This window comes from Caretta caretta, chromosome 17 (genome assembly GCF_965140235.1).
Source record: "Caretta caretta isolate rCarCar2 chromosome 17, rCarCar1.hap1, whole genome shotgun sequence".
In the NCBI taxonomy this organism is placed as follows: domain Eukaryota; kingdom Metazoa; phylum Chordata; order Testudines; family Cheloniidae; genus Caretta; species Caretta caretta.
The window spans coordinates 17,104,399-17,128,503 of NC_134222.1; the positions used below are offsets into that span (position 1 = coordinate 17,104,399).

Consider the following 24,105-nt stretch of genomic DNA (forward strand, 5'->3'; position numbering starts at 1 on the left):
AGCTGGATATGAGTCAGCAGTGTGCCCTTGTTGCCAAGAAGGCCAATGGCATTTTGGGATGTATAAATAGGGGCATAGCGAGCAGATCGAGGGACGTGATCGTCCCCCTCTATTCGACATTGGTGAGGCCTCATCTGGAGTACTGTGTCCAGTTTTGGGCCCCACACTACAAGAAGGATGTGGATAAATTGGAGAGTCCAGCGAAGGGCAACAAAAATGATTAGGGGTCTGGAACACATGACTTATGAGGAGAGGCTGAGGGAACTGGGATTGTTTAGTCTGCAGAAGAGAAGAATGAGGGGGGATTTGATAGCTGCTTTCAACTACCTGAGAGGTGGTTCCAGAGAGGATGGTTCTAGACTATTCTCAGTGGTAGAAGAGGACAGGACAAGGAGTAATGGTCTCAAGTTACAGTGGGGGAGGTTTAGGTTGGATATTAGGAAAAACTTTTTCACTAGGAGGGTGGTGAAACGCTGGAATGCGTTACCTAGGGAGGTGGTAGAATCTCCTTCCTTAGAAGTTTTTAAGGTCAGGCTTGACAAAGCCCTGGCTGAGATGATTTAATTGGGGATTGGTCCTGCTTTGAGCAGGGGGTTGGACTAGATGACCTCCTGAGGTCCCTTCCAACGCTGATATTCTATGATTCTATGAGTGGCAAAAAGCAGCTCTGGGCAATTTTCACGGCTAATTGCATTCATTTTAGGGTCTTGGTCACCTCTCTAGGACATCCCTTATATATAACACAATAAGCAAGGGAGGAAATGTTTCTTCCAGGACGTTTGCAAGGCGTAGTTGTGCATGTGTGTGATATCAAACACAAATCCAAGCCTACAGAGCAGACCTTGCCTCTTATATTGCCTTCCTCCCCCACACCCACCACTTACGCCAGCCTCAAAGCCTGGTTTATTTTGTTCTCCCACCCAAATAGCCATGCCTTTCCCCATGCTGCCCACCCTCTCCCCATCCCTGGTTTGCTAAGCGACTGCCCTTTCCACATCCACGTCCCTTCTAGAACTCAATAGGGTGCCCACCAGATTTGAATGAATTAAGAGTGAGTACAATTACACAGATTTATGCTGTAAGTTCTTCCCTTCCCGCAGTTCCCCCGCACATTCTGTCTTCTCGGTGCCTGTCTTTTAGCATGTAAGGCCCACGTGGCAGCAGCTTTCTGTGTCGTACAGGCAAACTGGTGGTACAGAACAGTCTAAATGTGTATCATGTTTCAGCTGCTGCCCCCTTCTGGTCGTGCAAGATGCACCTCATTGGATCTGAGACTGATGAAACAGAAATGACTTTTAACCACAGAAACCACACAGCTAAGTAACACGGGACGTGCCAGTGGACATCCAAAATACTCCAATCAAAGCCATGGTGCTCAGCTGGAAGGACTAGCCTGAGAGTGATGTCTATGACATGATGGGTCAAATTCAGATCCCAATCATATCACTGTAAATCTGGAGTAACTGCAGTCACAACTTTGGCAATGCCACTCAAGATTTGCACTGGGGTAACAGAGCAGAATTCGGCTTAGCCTTTTAAGGCAGTGGGTCAAAGTCTCCGATGACATAGCTGCACTGAAGACAGTGGAGTTGTAGTAGTAGAGAATTTGGTCCAATATACCCAGAAATGTTTCTTTTCATGAAGCTTCTTAGGCCTTACATTTTCAATGGGGAAAGTTTTCAGACTCTGTCTTTCTGTTCTCTACTTGTACAGCACCTAGCGCAATGAGGTCCTGGACCATGACTGAGTGTCCTAAGTGCTACCATCATATACATAAATAATAAATCATCGTAAAAGATACAACCACCCACACTGCCTTGCATTTTGTTTAATCATTTACGCCTATGAGAGTGTAAAATACCACCCGATCAGAATGCTGGCACTACATAGCCACACCATCCCAGAGATTTTTGGCTAATGAGACTAGGTATTTAGTTAAAAAACAAGAGACACACACACAGAGTGTCTAATTTCTAGTGCACACATGTCCACATCACAGAAACCACGGCTGTCTCCCTTGTTGGCATTTGCCTACACAGTGTGATGGGCCTTTACAGATTCCTTCAACTGGGATGCACTTAGAGTTCCAACTACCCTCCCAGAAACGGTCCCACCAGGTCAGGATTGCATCACGGGGGGGGGGAGGGGAGGGGGGAGTGTGTTTGTGCGCGCGTGCTTGCAATGCTGCTGACAATGTTGTTCCTGTTCTGGAGATAAGCACAAGGTGGTTTAATGTGGCACCTGTTATCAGCACTAAATGAGCGTGTGTGCGTGTGCACACACATCCCCCCCCGCCCCCCCAGCTCAAAGCCACAGTGTGCACTTACGAATCCAATCAGGTAGGGGCTGCCAGCATCTCCCAGCAGGTGCGAAGTGAAGCTCTGCAAGGCCACAGCGGTCGCGCGTCGTGTCGGGATAACCACGTACTGCAAGGGAGAGGGGAAAAAACACACAAGGGAAGTGAAATAAATAACCTGCCAACCCTCCCTGTGTGGCTGGGTTTCTTTCCACCTACAGATCCAGGCTGAGTGCTTGTGTCGTCGGGGAATGGGAAAAACAACCCCATGGCTTTCAGTGGCAGCCGTGTCCAGCTCCATACTCACAGCTGTCCTGCGGGCAGCTTTGGAGCTTTGCTATCGCCACCATATTTCTAGTGCGCCAGTCTGCAGATGGTTAACAAAGGAGACTCTCGGTCCCGTCTGACCCGCTCCTTCTCTCAACAATATCATAAGCACAAAGGCAGCTAACAAGTGGGCTCCAAGGTGTGCACCCCCTGCCAACTCCTCAAATCCTACCTCCCCCTACTTGCCCCATGGCACTAGAGCCCTTTATGCCTTAGGAGGAGAACGTAAAGGAGGGAGCATGAGTTTTCCAGGGTTTCACTTATGCAGCAGAATGGGGTCAAGCCACATGCCCCTGCCTCTCCCCCCCAAAACAAGCAGCAGCTGCTTTTTATAGGGCCAATGTGGACCTTCTTTACCGAGGAAGAGACCCTGTTATGTTGGCACCAAACTCAGCGGTGGCCTTGATCCTACAATGCTTGAGGAAACACACCCAAAGCTTGGGGAGGCTCAGGTCTGCTTCTGAACTTTGTGGCTCTGACCCACCTCTACTAGAACAAAGCCATGTCCGAAAGGGAATTTCCCTGGGTGATTTCTAAGAGTTTAGTGAATTTTATACCCACTCAGGTGTCTGCGTGCTTGATCAGAACTTTGACTGAGTTAGAGCAGTGGTTCTCAACATGCAGCCCAGCTGCGTGCTAAAGGCTGCCAGGCTCACGTGGCGGGGTCCGGAGTCCTGGCTGCCCAGCCCCACACAACAGGGGGCAGGGTTCACGGTCGGGGCGGGGCTGCCCTGCCGCCCAACCCAGCCTGGCACTGTGCCCAGGGCTCCACTGTTGGCCCCACTCTGCGGAAGGGTCTCTGGGCAGGGGGCGCTGGCTACAGGGGTCTGTGGGGGAGCTATGGTTCTCAACCTGCGGCCCACAATGACAAACAGGTTGAGAACCACTGAGCTATAGCACCTCTTTCAGAGGGAGATCCGGTCTGGAGTTACAGAACGCAAGTGATGGAGACTCCACCATGTCCCTCGGCCTGACTTTGTTGTGTTCAGCTTCCAAGCACTGGATCTAGTTGTGCCTTTTGCTGCTGGATTAAAGCACTCTATCCTACCAGAAATCTCTTCCCCGTGTAGATTCTTGTAGATCTTTTAACCTTCTCTTTGATAAACGAAGCAGACTGAGCTTCAGCCGTTTAATATCAGCCACTGTTTTTCTAGACCTCAAATCATTCTTGTAGCTCTTTTCTGAACCCTTTCCTAGTGTGGTTCATTTGCTGATGTGCCACTCTAGCCCATAATGGAGTTCCACTAGGAATGACTTTGCCTCTGTTTCACTAATTTATTTATCCTGGGTTTTAGGGAGCTAATTGCTGCACAGTAACATGCCGCTCTCTCAGACGAAACGTGGCAGCTTTGTTTCAATAAAGCATCATTTCCTCCTAAGTGCTACTATCATATACATAAATAATAAATCATCATAAAAGATACAACCACCCAGACTGCCTTGCATTTTGTTTAATCATTTACACCTATGAGACTGTAAAATACCACCCGATCAGAAGGCTGGCACTACCATAGCCATACCTTCCCAGAGATTCCTTGCTTCCTAAGGTGGGAAGGTGCAATCATGGTCTCTCTGGTGTGTAAAGGGTTAATCACATGACTTTAAAAACTTTTCAAGGCCCCATAATGGAGCAGAGCCTACAGCAAACAGGCTCCGTGAGGGACATGTCTGCATGTGCATATATCACTTTAGGAATGATGGGTAATATGGGACTTGGGCATCTGGGAAAATTTTACCCCATTTCTTGTGATTTTGGCCCTGCTCCTCAGGAACACCTGGGGGGGGGGCTCAGTCTTTCATCCCAGCTGTGATGGGGCTGCAACGTAACCAGTGTGCACTTGAAGCAGCATGCCACTCAGACGTTGTTCCACTCCTGAGGTGCAGCAGCACTCCACCAAAAGAATGCAAAGCTCAATCAGCCCCCCACGCAACATCCTGGTCACAACGATAATAGAAAAGGAGGACTTGTGGCACCTTAGAGACTAACCAATTTATTTGACCATAAGCTTTCATGAGCTACAGCTCACATCATCGGCTGTAGCTCACGAAAGCTTATGCTCAGATAAATTGGTTAGTCTCTAAGGTGCCACAAGTCCTCCTTTTCTTTTTGCAAATACAGACTAACACGGCTCCTACTCTGAAACAACGATAATACACAGCCCTTCCAGAGCACCTTCCATGCCAGGAGTCAAAAACACCAGGCCTCACTGAACTCCCATGGCAGAAGGGAGTGTTATCCCTGTTTTAAAGGTAGGTAAACCAAGGCACAAAGACATACGATAGGTCACACAGTGAATCTATGGCACATCTAGCAATAAGAAGCCAGGAGTCACAGCTGCCACACAGGTCCCCACACCCAGATGACGAGACAGCGTGCACGGAACTACCTGGGCTGGTGAACAGCAGGTGAACTTCAGCTCACCTACCCCATCCAGTTTGCACAGGAGCTACAGGGAACTGCTGTAAGAGTGACTTTGAGAAGGTACAATCGCGTTCCACCCTCGAGGGGTCAGATCTGAACAGAGGAGTATTCAGCTAAACACAGTAAAAAATATGAATTTGTTATAAACAGCAGGTGAATGAAACTCAGCTCTTCTGGCTCACAATCCTATGCATTAGCCAGAAAGCCATCCTTTTCCAGCAAAACAATAATTTAAAGGCATTAGAATTTACTACTGATAAATGAGTAGCAGTAAATTAATGCTATTTGGGGCAAATACAGCTTCTTGTCTTGGTTAACTGGGTTCGGACCATAAGTAGTTCTTTTAAAAAAACATAGCACTGCAAATAGCAATACAACTTCCAGTAAGATTTTCAGCTAATGAAATTATTGATGGCTGAGACCAGACTTTATAATGCCAAATACATTTGCGTGTCTAGCTTGAAATCCTAGTGACAGAAATACAACACAGCAACCAAATGAAACGTGAGATTGTTTCTCCTCCCTTAAATAACGTTAGGGGGAAAAACAGTTATTCCTCCTTAAAGGATATTTTATTTTGACAGAGCGGAAATAGCTGGTAGTAAACCTTAGCTACTGTCCTAGGGAGGAGAGCAGTAAATTAAAGATCTGAACTGGGATTTCGATATTAAAACAGAGCTAAATTCAAACCACGCACAGACTGGTTAGTTAGAACGTCCCCGCGGAAGCTGGAACAGCCACGCCAGCCAAGAGGAAGAGTGTGGGATTGTCCTGGCTCATCTCCCTGACTCCAGGTTGGGTGGCACGCATCACACAGGATGTCCAGGGAGGCTGATGAAGCTGCTCTAGGGCGAGCCTCGCCTCTTTAAATAGAGGCTCAGAAAGGCTGTGGTTTTATTACTGACGTTGTACTCCCCTAGCGGAGCTGGCAGAACTGTTTTCCCAGACATGTGCCCTGTCCTTACTCAGTTTAACTGTGAATGCCTCATAGCTAAAAAGGATAAAATATCCTTCCAATTTAGGGCTCCCATGTCAAAGACATAACTTCTAGATGATGGTGCTGAGAATAAGGCTTGTTTTATGCAAATCTGCATTTGGAATAAATATCAGTCTTTTGGAATCTCAGACAACAAAGCACAATCCATCCTGAAGCACTGACTGTTTATCAAATCCAGTTCATGAGGGCCTTTTGCAGGACATACATCAACCAGGGAGCTGGGAGAACAGAAGCGTGGCAACAGCATGGAGCTAGCTAGCAAGAACTTACATTTAAATATCAAGATAATAAGCAAACATAAGGACCTTGGAACCTGATCTTGCAAAGTCTATGAAGCTGCTTAGCAACCTGCAGAATCGGGCCCATAAGCAGTCATCAGATTTGCAAACCTTGGGTGACCTTGGCTAAGTCACTTAGGGTGAGATTTCCAAAAGCCCTCACTGCTGGCCTCATTCTGGTCCCACTGAAGTCAGGATAAAATTCTCATTGACTGCAATGGGAGCCAAGGTTGGCCAACCCTGAGAGCTTTTGGAAACTACCCTTCATCTCTGTGACCCAGGTTTTCCATCTGCGCAAACAGGATAACAAGATTTGTGTGTGTCACAGGGGTGTCGGGAGTCTCATGTCCTTAATGTTTATTAAATACTTGGAGAGCCTCAGACTGCAGGCACCCCAGACCTGCAAAGTGCTGTTACTAGTCCACCAAATAAATATATTGCCAATTAATTTCTACTGAGTGTTGTTCAAAGTGAATCCCAGCTGGAGCATTTACACACCTCTCTGCTGGCTAGGACTGTTCTAAAGCTAGCTGATAAAACATGGTTATATAATCTTGGCTCTCACTGACTGTCTGACTACATATCCTTTCAAGGTCCACGTGTAATATAAACGCACTTCAGACCATTTCTTCAATTTATGGGCTAATATTGATCTGCATGGATGTTCACATTTATTTATATAGTGCTCTTAAGTTCATCCTCCCACTAATAATGTATTAAGCAGGGGCATTATTGTATATTACAGACAGCTCATTTGTCTAAACAGCCAACTGCAAGAGTGGCTTCAAAGTCTATGTCAATTAAAAAGTATTATTAAAAATCATTTTTGATGTGATTTTATGTTCTCTTTCCTGTGCTCACTTAAGTTTTGTTTGTTTGTTGTTTTGCTTTTAAACTGGATCTTAGAAATTATTTCAATGTTAATTTGTTGTCGTTGTGAGGGGTTTTTTTTGGTTTGGTTTGGTTTGCTCTGAGACAATGCCTGGGACTACAGCAGCGTCTCTGCAAAAAACAAACAATGTAGGATCCAGTCATAAAAGGCAGACTGCAGACACCAGAAAATCTATTCAAAAGCTACAGGATCCTTCACTCCCATTGAAATCAAGGCAAATTTTTAACGGGTTAAAGAGTGTCATGCCCTGAGCCCCTGATTTAACCCAAAACATTTAGAGGAAGGATAAGGATGATTAGGGAACTAGCTTGGGACCTTGGAGGCCTAGATTCAAATCCCTGCTCTACTACAGGCTTCCTGTATGACCTGGGCAAGTCATTTCGTCTCTCTGTGCCTCAGGTCCTGATCTGTAAAATGGGGGTGGATAACAGCACTGCCCTGCCTCACAAGAGTGTGGGAAGGTAAATACAATAGATTGTGACGTGCTCAGGTACTACAGTGATGGGGACTATAAAAGTACCTTAGACAGACATACATAGGCATTTGTTCTGGGTTCGTACTGCACCTAGCACAATGGGGTCCTGGTCCCTGGCTGGGGCTCCTAGGTGCTACCATAATACAAAGAAATAATGTGCTTAACTTTCATCAGTATTCACCAAAGTCTTTAAGCACGTGCTTAGCTTTAAGCTTAAGTTCTTTGTTGAATTAAGGCCTTAATGTGTAGAAATACTGGGCCTGATTCTTCACTTACTTACGTTTGTGTAAGCAAGGAATAACCCTATCGGTATGTCTACACTACCCGCCGGATCGGGTCCAAACTCTGTCATGTGACCTTGGGCAAATCCTGTAACCCCTCTGTGCCTTAGTTTCCCCACCTGTGAAAGGTACCTATTAATAACCTTTCTCACAATGGCACTGTGAGGATCAATATGTTTCGAGATCCTTGGGTGGAGGGGGCTGCAGATGTGCAAAAGCCTGTGGGGAAGGTGAGTACTATAGGGCAGAGAGGCATGAAACGTTTTATGCAGAGAACAAATGGAAGATGAGGGACATGATGTGAAAAAGCCTTGAGTGTTTCCTCTTGGAAGAAGTGGACACAGTCCGAAACTTCTTCATACTTTTTTCCCCCCTTCCCTCCCCTCAAAGTGATACACTATTGTGTGTGTGATGAATGGCTAGTTTCCTGGGGTTGTGAGACAGAGGTAGATGGCTGGCTTTGTGTGTGTAGGGGGTGACTTCCTATTACTAAACAAAGCCAGTGGGAATTCTGGATGGTAAAACTGGCCAATTGGCAGCCTATTCACGAGCTCTCACTGAGCTCCATTCACAATTCCTTAGGGATTTCAGGGCACCAGTGGAATTCTATGGAGGTTTCACCAAACTGACGTTCAAAAGGAAGATAAGAGAGGATATACAGCTCTTTCCCTAGCAGCAAAAAAGAAAAAACAGGCTGGAGTTGGAGTTAGGCTTTTAAAGGGACTTGTGAACACCCACCGGCTGTCCATTGCAATCTGAAAGGCTGTTTCGACCCCTCTGCCCCCAAAAGGAAAGATGCTTGGACAGCATAGACTCACCATTAGTATGTCAGCTGTGATTGCCCAGTTTGAAAACAGAAGAGTTTCTCCAATAAAAATGCAAATCTGTCATAACAAAACACATACAAAGGACAAGGTTTAGTCACATGAAACTCAATTGCGGTATGGGGGGGGAATTATCTGCCACAAACCTTCCTATACTGTTTATTTCAAACTTATTCCAAGGCTTCTACCTACAATAAGTCCCTGGTTAATGTTCAGAACAGACCACATTACAAATACATAGATTTTTATCTCAACTCTGAGGGCTTGGATCAGGTCTCCTTTAGCAAACATTGTTTACAATCTAGAGAACAGTTAGGCAAAAGGCTGACACCTTCAGTGACAGATTAACATGAGAAGTCAACATGAGTGTTCGTTGTCACGGTGGATTCCTGGCTTCAAAACATGTGGTCACATAGACCCAATCAAAAAAGGAACAAAGTTTGTGTGAAATGGAACTCCCCGGGACACACAAGTCAGTTCCTTCACTAGCAGTTAGGTTAAGTATTAAAGGTCACATAGCAAAGTGGGAATGAATTTCTCTAACCCCAGAACAGGTGGATCAGTGCAAGATTCCTTCAATATAATATTAGGTCTCTATCCCTCCTCTGGAGCGAACATACATCTAGGAATCAGCAGTAATAGTTTAGGCCCCAATGCATTAAGTGCATACTTAGCTTTCAATATATTCAACAAAACACACAGCACATGCTAGGTAGAACTGGGGCTTTAGTCTCTGTAGCTAATTCAGTTCTTGGCCTCTTGCGGAGAATCAACAAGAGTAGCTAACTTATCCCAAAAGTACACCTAATTGTTTTGAAGACCCTAAAAATAAAGGTGAAATGCCTTAAATGGGGATTCATTCCTCCTTTCAACTTTATACCTTGTGCTTTAATACCATCTGTTTGTAAGATGATCTGGCTCAACTCAACAGGAGTACACACCGTTTTGATAGGCTTGTGATGACCCAATACTCCCCAAATCAAGACGGTAAGAAAAGCCACGAGTGTCATAATACGCCATCTCAACAACTTATTTTGCTTTGTCATACCACTCACTTTTTGATACTCTACCTAAAAGAAACAGTTCTCCTGAATTCAGTCCTGGTGAACATAGTGGACCATGGTGGACACTGGTTCTCCACCTGTAAGGTAACTACCTTCTCTTCATGGTGTGAGTATATTTATGCCTGCATCTGTAATTTTCACTCCATGCATCTGAAGAAGTGGGTTTTTTACCCTCGAAAGCTTATGCCCAAATAAATCTGTCAGTCTTTAAGATGCCACCAGACTCCTCGCTGTTTTTGTGGATACAGACTAACACAGCTACCCCTCTGATAATAGATGGACTAACAACTCTGGAGACTCAAGCTCTCAATTTATTTTTAATTCACTTCTTCAGTATTGTCTGGTTACCGATTCCACTTCTAACTGCCTCATTTCTCCTTCCTACTCCTTGACCTCATTACCTTCAAATGGGGTACAATTCATTTCTGGAATGAAACCAGCTATGGGGGATATTTCTGAAGTACATTATTTGCACTGTCTCTGTGAGTTCTGATGGCCTCTGAGAGGGAATGAAAGATTTAGCAACATGCCCACTGAAATGAATTGGGTTAATTTCTCTTGGTCATGTTCGGGGTGAGCAAAATTTTTGGCCCGAGGGCCACATCTGGGTATAGAAATTGTACGGTGGGCCATGAATGCTCACAGAATTGGGGTTGGGGTGCAGGAGGGGGTGAGGTCTCTGGCCTGGGGTGCAGGCTCCAGGTGGCACTTACCTCAAGCAGCTCCCAAAAGCAGCAGCATGTCCCCTCTCCGGCTCCTATGTGGAGGCACAGCCAGGCGGCTCTTCTGCGTGCTGCATCGTCTGCAGGCGCTGCCCCTGCAGCTCCCATTGGCCGCAGTTCCTGGCCAATGGGAGCTGCAGAGGCAGTGGTTGGGGCAGGGACTGCGTAGGAGCCGGAAGGAGGACATGCTGCTGCTTCTGGGAGCTGCATGGAGCAGCCCCGACCCTGCTCCCCGGCTGGAGCACCAGAAGCCCCAGACCCCGCTCCCCAGAAGGAGCTCAAGGGCCAGATTAAAACAGCTGGTGGGCTGGATGCGGCCCATGGGCCATTGATAGCCCACCCCTGTGTTAGACGTACATTTTTTGGGGTGGAACATCTCATTGCTCCCTAGCAGTTCTGATCCGGACGTGGCCACGTCATTTGCTTTCACTGCGTGCTGGTTCCCTGAACTCTGATCCTTCTGTTGCTGCTGGGAAGAGTTTTCCTTATTTAGCAAATCTTCACCCCTGCACTTATTTGTTTCTAAAATTGTCTTTATTTCCCACTCCACCTCTTTGTGACTGGTCTTGTTTCCTGTATTATGGTGACTGGGCCAATTACGACGGTACGGCTTCTGAGCTAGGAATTCTCAGTCCTTCCCTTGGTTCTTATGATATGCTTGTCTGCTCTGCTACTGAGTTCCTAGCTTCTTCTCCATTATGCCTTTACATTAGACATCTGTACATATATATACACATCTGTATACACATACACACACCCCCTACACCTGCTTGGCTATGAGGAATATATATATGAATTATTGAATACAGTGGGTGAAATTTGACCCCGTACAAAGGCCCATCACCAGGCCATGGCACACAAGTCTTGTGCTGGCTCTGCACAGGGTTGTGTTTCTCTCAATATGCCTTTCAGAATTACCCTCTTTGTATGTGTGCGCTCGTGAAAGAAAAAGAGAAATAGTCAGAAAATCGTATTCAGCATTTCTACTGAAGAGAGGTGCCAAGGACATGTGCTGTAAACAGGCATTGTCCCAAACCATACCAACTCTGCAGTTCTGGTACCAAGCACATTAGGAAGCATTCTGGATTCCCTACAGATGTTTTTGGTGTCTACAATTTAAAACTTGGTTTCATAGGCTTCAAAATGAGGTTCATCATTACAAGTATTCTGAAGGATGGGGAACACAGCTGCTGTGCACTCACTCAAAATGAAGAGTCCCTAATTCTCAGTGTTGGATAGTATGCAAATCTCAAAAAGCAAAGGAGGAACCACCTTCGGGACAAAAGACAGATCACAGGATTTGGAACCAAGCAGCCACTAAAGCTACATTGGAAGTGTTTCATTTGGGAGAAGTTGTTTGTTTTTAAGATGATCCTGGGAAACCGAAGTAACTGCTGAGCCCAAGGTACCACAACAGCTAAAAGCTTGGCAAAAGGCACATAAAACACCACTTTGAAGTTGTCTTGAGATTTAAACTAAGCGTTCAGCACCTGAAATCTGCTTCTAGCCCCAGAATCTTTTGAACTACATGAGCGGTGTGACATCATGATGCTGTGCGGATAATGGGTTTGGAAAGATGAGCTTGGATGTCCTGACACTGAAGGAGAAGTGCAAACTTCAGAGAAAGTGGGACTTAAAGATGTGCAAACTGTTGTTTTAATGTGCAGGATGACACCACACACACATATATATGGCAGAGTAAGGGGTAATCACGATTTACAGCAAAACACAGTAGTAACAAGTGGAAATTGGAACAATCAGTGGTTCCCAAACTGAGTCCAGGGGATCATTGGTGGTCTGTGGACAGCTAGCTAATTAGTGCTCCCTCTCTTACTTCAGAGTAACAGCCGTGTTAGTCTGTATTCGCAAAAAGAAAAGGAGGACTTGTGGCACCTTAGAGACTAACCAATTTATTTGAGCATAAGCTTTCGTGAGCTAGAGCTCACTTCATCGGATGCATACTGTGGAAAGTGTAGAAGATCTTTTTATACACACAAAGCATGAGAGTGGGTTGGGGGGGAGGGGGGAGGAAATGTGCTGGAAATGGCCCAACTTGCTTATCATACACATTGTAAGGAGAGTGATCACTTTAGATAAGCTATTACCAGCAGGAAAGTGGGGTGGGGGGAGGTATTTTTTCATGCTTTGTGCGTATAAAAAGATCTTCTACACTTTCCACAGTATGCATCCGATGAAGTGAGCTGTAGCTCATAAAAGCTTATGCTCAAATAAATTGGTTAGTCTCTAAGGTGCCACAAGTACTCCCTCTCTTACTTGTTTCCAGCTACTTCTACTACAGCACAGAACAGCCTGGAGGCATGTAAAGATAGCTGAAAGAGAGAAGCTAGCCTACATGGCCTGTCTAGGCGCTGCTGCTACATAAGAGAAAGATAAACAGAGCTGTGTTCAGGGACCAGAGCCACCAATGGGAAAGGAATAAAAAGGGGAGAAATGAACCAGGAAGCTGAGTACATTCAGGAAAGTGTAGACCAGATGGCTGGGCAGCTATACAAGCAAGCCTATATCCTTCATTTTTTTCCATATTCAGATATGACTTCCCAAGCTTATCAACTCACTTCTCATGCAACCCCCAGAGTGACCATCTATTACAGTTACTGCTTATATTTCTTAAAACTCCATGCTGGTGGTTTGGATTGTTTCATCATTTCCACTCTCTCCTCAACAAATAGAATGGCTACACAGAAATATAATCTACATAAAATCAGCTCTCTTGAGATAATAGACAATGAAGAAATGATTCAAATGGGATCAATGAAAGCATAGTATTTGTCTTTTGTTGCAGAAATAGGTGACAGATAACTTTATTTAGAGCCAGGTAGGAATAAAGGAAGGGTAACAATTCTGCTAACCTTGAACACCCTTCTCTAAGGCATTGTGGTCATTTTTCTGCTGCTCTCTGAACTAGAGGTTAATACTAGACCAGGCCACGAGGCCATTGGTCCGGATTTCTTTCTGACTCTTACTCAGCAGCCAGAGTGGATTTTTTTTTTTAATTTTCACTCTCTTCTCAGAAGAGCCTGAATATAATGACCACAGCAGCAGCACACAGAACGATCCCAATTAAGCGAGTGATGGGTTAGACAGGAAATTGTAGTGCAACTTTTTGTTTCATTTAAAATCAAGCCCTACATCCCTGGATTGATTGTGTTCTGGTCAGGGAAAGCAAGGTTTTGACTTTCTGATTTTACCCTACTCCCACCTTCCTGCTTAGTCCCTAAAAAACCCACCTAGCTTCTCTGTCCTGCATAAAAACACAAGGGCTTTAGGGTTTAATGTAACTGGGATCTGTTTCACTGCCCAGGATTTCCATTCTCCTGTGTTAAAAGCAAGATCCAGACCTGGGACTGGACTGTGATAGGAGTCCCTCCCCTAGGCCAGCCTGCACACAGTAGGGAAAGACGACAAAAGAAATGAAGGATTCTGCGTGGGAGTCTGAAGTGTACCTGGTCACACTTTATTACAGTACAGCGCTATTGCAGCTGTTGTGTAATCACAGACACTGTCCAGAAAACAAGAATTCCACTTCGTGAAAAATTCTGAGGTTTCAATATTTGTTTTTGTTCTGTATCAGAGTGAAAACAGGACCTTTCAAAGCTTTGACACACCCACCCACTCCAGACGTTAGGGCACTTGCCTGGGATGTGGGAGACGCAGATACTCAGGATGCGGGGTACTGTAGCTAGGTTCAAATTTCTGCTCTGCCTGATTCAGAGGAGGGACTTGAACTTGGGTCTCCCACATCCCAGGCAAGTGCACTACCCCCGCAGGCTATTGGCTAGACTGAAATCTCAATCTTTCTTCACTACCATCCTGGACCATTTCTGTGAAAAGTTTTGGTTTTGACAAATTAGCATTTCCAACGAAAAAAACATGTCGCTGAAAAACTCCCAACCATCTCTGGTAATCACACACTTCTCACTATGTAATTACCACTAATGCTTCCAAATGTCCAGTGAACTGCATGACTGATTTACTTACTACCCCTCTGGTAGCCTTTTCATTATGCACTACCTCATTGTTTCCTTGTATCCCCATCTGTCTGTATCCACCTGTTGTCTCATACTTAGATTGTAACCTCTTTGGGGCAGGGACCATCTTTTTGTTCTGTGTTTGCACAGTGTCTAGCACCATGAACCTCCAGTTCATTACTAGGGCTCCTAGACCTTATGGTAATAAAAATAGATAATAATACACGTATCTGCTCTATTATTCTCAGTCATGCAGCAAACTGTCCAGTCTCAGGAATTAAAAGGTAATTACCGGTTTCAAAAAGGATAGCCTCAGTGCAACTGAAATTTAACTACATGGTAATGACAGAACTTTCATAATAAAAGTGACCGACATTTCCCGGTACTGGCATTCTGGACTAAGGCAATGCCCTTACCTGGCTAAAGCAGAACAAAGGAGGAGAACGATGGATTTCTGCACATGAGCTATATCCCTGTGTCTAATCTACAGCACTTATTGGTGAGATTTTGATGGGAAAGGTGAAAACGGTACAATGCTGTTTTGCCCCCAAACAGAGCATGGTAATGCTGAGATGGAAGTGAGCAAAAGAAGGAAGGTCAAGCAGAAGAGAGGCACGTACAAACCAGTGTCTCAGCCCCACTGCATGGAAAGATGCACACCGATTTGTTAAGAAGTTTGGTGGACAGGGCACACGTGAGATGGCATATGCGTATTCAGAGAATGCACTATACTTACATAGGCTCCCACAATGCTGCTCTTGGCAGCAACGAAGATCAGACAGATGAAGATGGCTGACCCTAGCATGCCGACGGCACAGACCAGGGGGTCAGCTCGCTGGGTTTTTAACCGGCACCATTTGGTTGCCCCAGCCCCTGTGATCACGCCCAGAAAACCAGTGAAGCACGTGATTGCTCCGAAGATCAAACTGTTAAAACAAAATATTGAGAGAGGGTTATTTGTTCACTGACACACTAATGTGGACAAGTTTTATTCACAAACAAGCTGGGAAAATACAGGGTAATGGGATCTGAACTTCACTCTCTGGCTTTGCAGATTTAAGAAATACAGTCTTTGTCACTGTCAATTTTCCTTGAAGAAAAGAAAGGCATACTAGGTGCCCCCAGCTCAAAGGGCTATGGACCTAAATGGGACTTAGGAGGTGCATGGGGCCTTCAGCTGGCTCTCTGAACAGGGGTGAATTTCATACGAAGTGCACCTGACTAAGCCTGCCTTATGCATCTGGGTGTTAAGCAGCACTACAGCAGGGCAAATTCTCAGTGTTGTCAATTCTCATGATTTCATTACAAGTCTTGTGATATTAGATGTTATTCTCAAAGCCTCAGCTGCTGGATTCATTTGATTGGGGGGAAAGTTTCTCGCCTGCATGGCTGCAGAGAAAAGCTTGAGATTTTAACATGGGCTCGGTCGGAACGCAGCGAAACGCTGGTCCAGTACTTGTAAAGAAACAAAATGGCATCCTCTGCACAACAGGACCTCACACGTTCACGGTCATTTTGGCAGGGGCACGGGCCCACTGGCAGGGATGGAGTAAGGGTGCTTAAAAAATCAGGACTGCACCTTACGCCCTGGTGACTAAAAAAAGAAGGGAAATAAAACAATCTCCAGATCATCATTTGAACAAAATTCTCGTTGGGATTTTTAAGCCCGTCTCCGGATTTTCTGACACCTGACTCATGTTTTTGAGTGCTTTTGGCATTGGCAACACTGAAAATCTGTAACTTGCTTTCTAGTTCGTGACCTGTGGCAAATTCCTGGACTACCAAGGAACTGGGAATGCCACGGTGACCATAAAAACTAGAAGGCCACTTGTTCCAAAACTGGTTGCCAAACCATGTTTGCAAAGTCTGCATGGGAAAATTTTGGAAAATGTCATGTTTGCACGTGAGGAAAGAACGGAATAGGTGTCCATTGTGGGGAGCCAGCAGGGGCCTCGTGCACAGTTAGTCTGACGCAGAGTTCAGAGTAGAACAGGGGAGCAGCTTATTTCAGACCCAAGCTAACACAGAAAGGGCAGAGTGGGCACACCCGGCAGCCTCACAGCACTCCTGGATCTGCCCTTAATTAATTCCAGCCTGCAATCTTTACCACTGTCTCTGCCTGTCAACAGGTTATCTTCTAGCTCCCTCTAAAGTACAGCAGCCATTACTGGTGAGCTGCGTGCAACTTAAGTGGCCAGTTTGAAAACATAGCCCTAAGAGTCCAGTGCCAAAGCCGCTTTCTTCTTCAGTCTCTTGTCCTGTTACAGAGTTTTGCGCGCGGAGCTGAGACCAGTGCGGCTTTACAACGGTATCATGCAAGGAACTCTGTCTTAACTGGGAATGGGGAGGGAATGGACAGTATATTAAATGCCCCCTGCCAGCTCAAACGCGGCCACATTATGGCATGAGAAACAAGCAAGCAACAGGCTGATGATGGATTAGGAATCACTACTCCACTGGAGCCCTCAGCTCCTCCCCCTATGCTGTGGGTCGAACGTATCATCCAAGTAAAAGGCAGGGTGAGTGCGAAGGAGTGTAAAGGAAGTTAGACACTCAAAGCTCATTGAATTTCAAAGGGAGTTAGGTTCCTAACTCCCTTTGGTCCTTGTGAAATCCCATCCAAACTGACTCCTCTGCTGCTGCACTACAGATTTGCTATTTATTTGTCAACATGTAAAGGAGTGTCTGTTCATAGCCCAGGTGCTCTGCATCTTGTGTGCATGATCTGGAACACAACAGTCTTTGCGGTAATGGCCATGATGCTTCAGGATAGCTAAAACTGTAGGAGGAGAAAACCTCCCTTTATGAACGAGAGATGGGCAGGCTGTTGGGGCTGCTTTCTCCACTAGCGACATTTTTGCAGGATGGACTGAGTCTGCTGGATTAACCACTCTTGGCAGTTAATTTATGATATGATATTCGCTTAGACAGGTGGATTTTCCTAATATTTGTTTTCTATAGTCAGTACAAAGTCAAAAAGCTGGCAACAGGATGCCTTCCTACAATTTTAACCCAGTCGGAACAATGCTTTCATCAGCTTCTGAGCACCTTTCATGCAAAATATAACCAGAGACAACACAAAGCAACGTTCCATCAATGGTGCTGAAAGAAGAGACCCAGGTGCAACGTGAAGCAAAACAGAATGGAGCAAGAGCCTTCTGTTATACATTAGCAAAGCCAGTAGGACCCAAACCTTACTTTTCTTCTCCCATCATCACAGCTACCACGCTCTCCCCCACTGCCGTGGTGGATACACATCAAAAGTAGTAACAAAGTACTAGCTCTTAAAGGACCAGAGGACAATGGTATCCTGGTAGGGCAATCCTTAAGTAATTTAATGTAAGATTAGTGAAAGAGGCACTTCAGGCTGTTAGAGATTTCATGGCACATGTTAAGGGTATTAACTAGAGCTGATCAAAAAATTTCCACCATTTTTAAAAATTAAAATGCAACGTATCTGAAAAATATTCCATTTTCATTCAAAATTCTCAGGTTTTTGTTGAATAACTGAGCTAGTTTTCAAGTTCTGATTTAAAACTTTCAGTTGTTGAAAAATCTTCAGGTTTTTATTTCCCAAAAAACTTGAGAAAGTCAAGAGATTGTGACAAAAGTGAAAAAAAAAATCATTTTTCCAAATATTCTGTATGGGGAAAAAATAATGATTTCCCAATCAACTCTCACATTAACTCTGGTGTGATGGCCAGTTTCCAACTCTGGTAACTGTGTTCTTACTACCCAAGTTCCCCCTGCAACTCGGCAGTTATTCACTGTTTTTTAAATAACAGGTTAGACAAACACCTGTCAGGGACAGTCTCGATAATATGTAGTCCTTCCTCCGTGATGCGGACCGGACTAGATAAGTAGGACTTTCAGTTCTGCACTTCTGTGATTTTATTCTTCCCAAATAACGTACTGTAATGTTGTCCTACTGCTGCAATCTACTTCAGAAGCGGCTGCATGTTAGTAGCACATGAGCGATACCAGCATACACACACCATCAAGAGCTTAAGATATCTTCAGGATGAAAGGTAATTACTAATACTCCTCTTCGGTATTAAGCTACTCCAGCATGGCAGGGAAATTTATTCAGTCTGATACCCACAGACCTTCTCTCTTCATTGCCTTAGGGTCAGCACTACAGTATTATTAAAGAGAATATTTCACCCTGGGGCACGTTCAAACCAAGAGCCTTTATATGAAAACAGTAACAGGCAAAACCAGTTTTCGATACTTCCCCTGCAAGTCTGGGATCTCTCTTCAACTCATAAAGGACCCCCAAAGCCCTTCATCCAGTCAAAGATGTTTACAGCACATGGTGCATCGGGCAGAGGAGCGGTGCACGAACCACAGGGGCTGAGTACATGGCCACAAGGGCACTCCCTTGCTGGCTCCTAGAGGGAGAACAACCAAACTGAATCCTGAACTTTGGCCACCACGCCAGCCCAATCCCTGCTATCGCTGATGAAATGTGAGCCACGATAAGAGCCTCCTCTCTCGCCACAGCAACCATCTTCTGCTGGATCCTGCAGTGAGGTCATAAGCTACTACTTATGACATCACAGTGTGCTGCATTCCATGGAAGATTTCCAAGCGCTATATACATACAAATCAATTAAACGGCTTAGCCCCTCTGCAGATAGTACATCCACTTTACAGATGGTGAAGCTCAGGCACAGAGAAGCCCCATCCCCAGGTAACATCGTGCTGGGAATCAGTGGCCACGACAGAGTAGAATTGCGATCTCTTGGCTCTCAGTCCTGTGCCTAAGTTACAAAGCCATCTTTCTTCCCTGATCTCACCTGCCCAGTATTCCAGCTTCACTACAAGTTCATGTCCAGTAGCGAGGAAGGGATCAGCTGCAGCAGCAAAGAATAAATTCTGGATTTAAACCCCAGTGCTTCCTATCATTTTGCAAAGGGCAACAGGAAGTTATAGGGATCCTAGTCAATGGATTTCATTCTCTTAAGCCCAAGCTCTGTAAGTTTGAATGTCGGCTGCAATAGGAAAGCCCCCCTTTACAATAGCACAGGATGAGCCTTACCTGTCCTTTGTGCCGCAGGGCTCCGAACTGCAAGTCTCAACAGTTTTCTGCACAACTTGTGCCCTGTGAAGGTAGAGGGGAATCCACATGCCCAGTGCCCCTGTGGCAAAGGAAACGGCAGACGTGGCCAGCGATGAGAACACATAGCTGCGGCTGTGGAGATGCAAGAGAGAAAAATCCAAGGGGAAATTTTAAGTCCAGAACTGCTTTATCCCTGCAGTAGGGAAACCCCGAAGGAATAATGGCCATGGGAGGCAGCAACAGAGAAAACAGCATCAGCTCAGCCCCAAACTCATAAGCCAGAGCATCCCTAGAGCAAAGATCAAATCACTAGCTGCTCAAATAGGCTCAGATGATATAATTACAGTACTTTCTGTTGGAGCTTGCCTCTGCATTTATTTACATCAGTGCAAAGCAGGTGTAAAATTTTACCAGGCTTCGGTGCAGTACTGTTTTGCACTAACTTTGCACAGGTGCAACAATGGTGCAAGGTGATGGAAAATCAGGCCCAGAGTACATTTCTAACACACTATGTTGTGACAGTAACAATACGTCTCACCTCCTGGACAGGACTTTACATCCACAAAGTGCCATGTGACCATCAAGTAATATAGTCAGCACTCAATCATCAGGATGCCCTCCCTCTAGTCCTATCATCATGCCTACTTGCCTGCTCCAAATGCCATTCTCCCCATCTGAGTGACCCTGCCTCACTGGAAGAGTAGCGTCATTACCGTTTGGATTACCAGGCATTCAAATGATATGAGGGTAAGCCCCATGGAGACAGCTGTGAATTAACCATAACCACGTGTCCGAACACCCTTGTTCTTGCTGACAACACCGGGAAGATGCACTAGTCAGTACTGTCAGAAGGAACAAGATCACGCGCAAGTTCCACTTTGGAACTCCATGGGCAATCTGCGGGTAAATGGAGACGTGCTCAGAGGCAGTCGCAGAAACACCCTGACAGCGCGTGCAGCAGAATGACTGACACTGTGCAAGTGTGGGTGCATAGGCATGTGGAACTGTGTAAGCATGGGTATACCTGCAAGCAAGGGCAGGCATTTGTATATCTGCTCCTCAAAATTCACTATGACGTTTCATTTCCCCCCCTCCTCAGGAAGGTGTCTCCTTTCCTGGCGCCCATCAAGACAGAAAAAAGGGCAGAAAGCCAGTAACACCATTTGCTCTTTCATATGTTTCCACTTCCACACTTGAGCTTCCCTGAAGCGAGAACCAGATATGGACCCGAGAAAACCCTCCAATCTGAACCTTGGACAGGGTAGATCCAAATTTGGATTCTAACTGGGGCCCATTCCTAGTGAAAATACAACTGTGGCTTCCTTTCTCAGGCCCAAGGATCGTGCTTTCTGCTGCTCCTTGAGCATTGCCGCTTGCAAATCGAGCATTGCCACCGGCAAAAGCTAGCTCACTCCCAGGCTGAGAGTTGAAGGCCAAGCGCATTTTAGCAGAGCTCTCTTACTTTCTGATCAGTGCCTTCATGTCTCTTAGCCATGAAGTCCGAGCCTTCAGCTGTCCCCCCAGCTGTTCCACGTTGCCTCTTTTAGCAGCAGGTACAAATATCAAGATGAGTGTCCCCGTTATCATGCCTAGGAGTGGAGATACCTGGAAAAGAGGACCTGGGAATCAGCACAGGAAGTTGCCAGTGGTTACCATGGCTAGTCAAAAAGAAACAGATTGCATTAGTTTCATTTCAGTGGCCAGATTCTTTACATCTGGTCCGAATCTGCATGAACCCACTGCCGCATCTGCTCCTCTCTGTCAAGACTCTTACTTACTCTTGTAGCTCAGCTTTGGAGATGCTTGTGATTAAGGTGGTCGCATTCTGTGTTACTGCTGTACCCAGCTCATCTTCTGTGACATTTAACCCTTAGGAAGCCAGCTTACTCCCAGGTGGGCTAGGGGATTGGCTAATTCCTAGAAGTATTTGAAGGGTAGCTGGGGTGGTATGCCAGGAAGGGGAAAGGTTTTCTGAATGTTGGGAGTCACTTTCTGACCTTTCCCGTACTTTCCTCTGTGTGCACATGCCCCTTGCCCACCTCTGGCTTTCCATTGTCAGCCAGTTCCTGACTGCTCCCTGCATAGGGCATTCAAGATGGAGTGGGGGGAAAACAGAAGAGGACACTGAGGCTCACGAGGATTAGGTCTCCTGACTTCCAGTCCACTACTCCAATGACTAGAGAAGATTTGCATCATCCAAAGGATCCCAGGAGGCTTCACAAGCTATAAAACCGAACCACCTGTCTACTACTGAGATTCAGTCATCACCAGGGTGCAACACATCGCTGTTCAACAGGGCACTAGGACGCAACGGGTACATCTACCCAGCCTGCAGCAGCGAGCCACCCAGTGCGGGCCGACGGACTCGTGCTCGCAGGGTGCGCTCAAGCGCTGGAGAAATAGCTGCGTACGCAGCACTTTGAAGTTGTGGCTCAGGCTCGGACGCCTGGGGATGGGGGTGGGCTTCAGAGCCCAAGCTCCAGCCGGAGCCACAGGTCCAGAGTGCTGTCTATGCAGCTATCTGTAGGATGCTAGTGCAAAGCCCCCTAGACCAAGTCTGTTGACCTGCGCTGGGAGGCTCACTGCTGGGCAGACATTCCCTAAAGGGGGACGTTATCAATAAGGCTGAGGCCTCCCTTTTGATTGCTGCAATTTTTACATACAAATTCTGTGCCAGCCAAATGCACGGTAGGCTCCAGTCTGAGTAGTGGTGCCTCAGAATACCTAACCTACCCGTGCAACGCAAACCTGCAGGCCCAACAGAAGGCAGGTCCCAGTTTGGTTGCAAAGAGGAAACTTAAAACATGGTGGGAGGGATAGCTCAGTGGTTTGAGCATTGGACTGCTAAACACAGGGTTGTGAGTTCAATCCTTGAGGGGGCCATTTGGGATCTGGGGCAAAAATTGGGGATTGGTCCTGCTTTGAGCAGGGGGTTGGACTAGATGACCTCCTGAGGTCCCTTCCAACCCTGAGATTCTATGATTTCAAGACAGAAAACTAAGGAAAATACCTCATTCAGCTTGAAATGACAGGAGGAACTTATGGCTGGAAGAATGAAAGTAACTTAGCTGAAATTTGTCCAGGATACAATGCCCCTAACTCTGGTGGAAAGTGCCATGGAATCCTAAAGGACTCCAGGTTCTCCTGACTTCTGTTTTATTTATCTGAAAGACCAGCTCCTCCAGCAACACAGCATCCTCTGGCACTCTACTGGGGCACTGGAATTGTTACTGAACCAGAGGGAAGACTGCCTCCTACGAAGCACCTCTACAAACACTCTGGTTCTTCTTCTGGGGTCTCTCATCCAAGTACTGATCAACGTGACCCTGCCTAGATTAGGAGATCTGGTGAGATCACAAGAGGTGACACAGTGAAGCAACACACCTAGGAAATAAGCAATTACACTCACGATGCTACTAAATTTAGGGCTTGACACTACTAGATTTAGGGCTTGTCTATATGAGGACACTCAAGAAAATTAATCTGAATTAATTTAAGATGTGAATTGAAAGTGGATGAATTAAACCACTTGAAACTCTTCTCCTATTCAGAATTCAAGTAGTCTTTATTTGATTCAGTTTAATTAATTTGTGAGTTAATGACGTTTAACTAATGCATTTTAAATTCATACCTTTAGTAAATTTGGATTAACTTTCATAAGTGTCCCCATGTAGACAAGACCAAAAGACAGACCAACGTCTCCTGATAGTTTTCATGTGTTTTGTACAGTCAGGTTATCACTGGCAATTTGTTGTGATGTTTGCATAGAACATGATGGAGAGACTGATGCACAGGGAGCCTGGGATCTACAAGCACAGGAGCCCAGAAAGATTCTTGCCAGAAACAAAGGTGGAGATCTCACTTGAAGAGAAGGGAGCTAATGGCAACTTCCTGCATCAAATAATACCGTTAGGCCTTTACAGCAAGGTTTCTCAGCCTGTGGGTCACAACCCAAAATTAGGTCTCCGGAATGTGTCAAGGAGTCACTTGGGTGGCCCTGGGGAGGGCTGCAGACAGAGCCCATCTCACAATCACCCTGCAGTGGTGGCCTCGGTCCCTCAGGACTGACTGGGCTCGGCACCCCACTCTGGGCCTTGCGACCTGGTCCACATGGTTGTAGTGCCACTCAGAGTTGGCCCAGCCACCCTCTGTCATGATGATAGGGGGCTAGCTGGGCCAAATTTGAGTGAGTGATGTTTTGATACCGTGCACCAAGTCACAACACCACTCGCACAGATTTGGCCTGGCTAGCCCCCTGTTAAGGGGGCTGGCCCAAATCTGAGCAGTGCTGTGACCCCAGAGGTTGCAACACTTGGAGCGGGGAGCTGCGCCCAGCCAGGAGCCGCCACTATAGTATGCGTAAGTGTACTTTTTTAGCATTTATTGTGTTAATGTGTATACTATATATCGTGGGTATGAAATATTTCCTAAGCCGGATGTATTTGGCACTAAAGCTATATCCTGGGTCATGCCATC

At 45.9% G+C, this 24,105-nt stretch overlaps 1 protein-coding gene across 3 annotated transcripts in view; it reads right to left on the reverse strand.

The window, feature by feature from the left end:
* SPNS2 (SPNS lysolipid transporter 2, sphingosine-1-phosphate) overlaps positions 1-24,105 on the reverse strand; it is a 176,803-nt gene that overhangs the window by 38,373 nt on the left and 114,325 nt on the right. For all 3 annotated transcript variants that reach the window (XR_007353145.2, XM_048823826.2, XM_048823827.2), the window contains exons 6-10: positions 21,092-21,234; positions 19,609-19,761; positions 15,304-15,493; positions 8,787-8,852; positions 2,328-2,426 (exon numbers count right to left, since the gene is read on the reverse strand). Coding sequence is in view for 2 of the 3 variants with exons in the window: in XM_048823826.2 (XP_048679783.1) it covers positions 2,328-2,426; positions 8,787-8,852; positions 15,304-15,493; positions 19,609-19,761; positions 21,092-21,234 (651 nt within the window). In the remaining variant the exon portion in view is untranslated. The remainder of the gene's footprint in view (positions 1-2,327; positions 2,427-8,786; positions 8,853-15,303; positions 15,494-19,608; positions 19,762-21,091; positions 21,235-24,105) is intronic.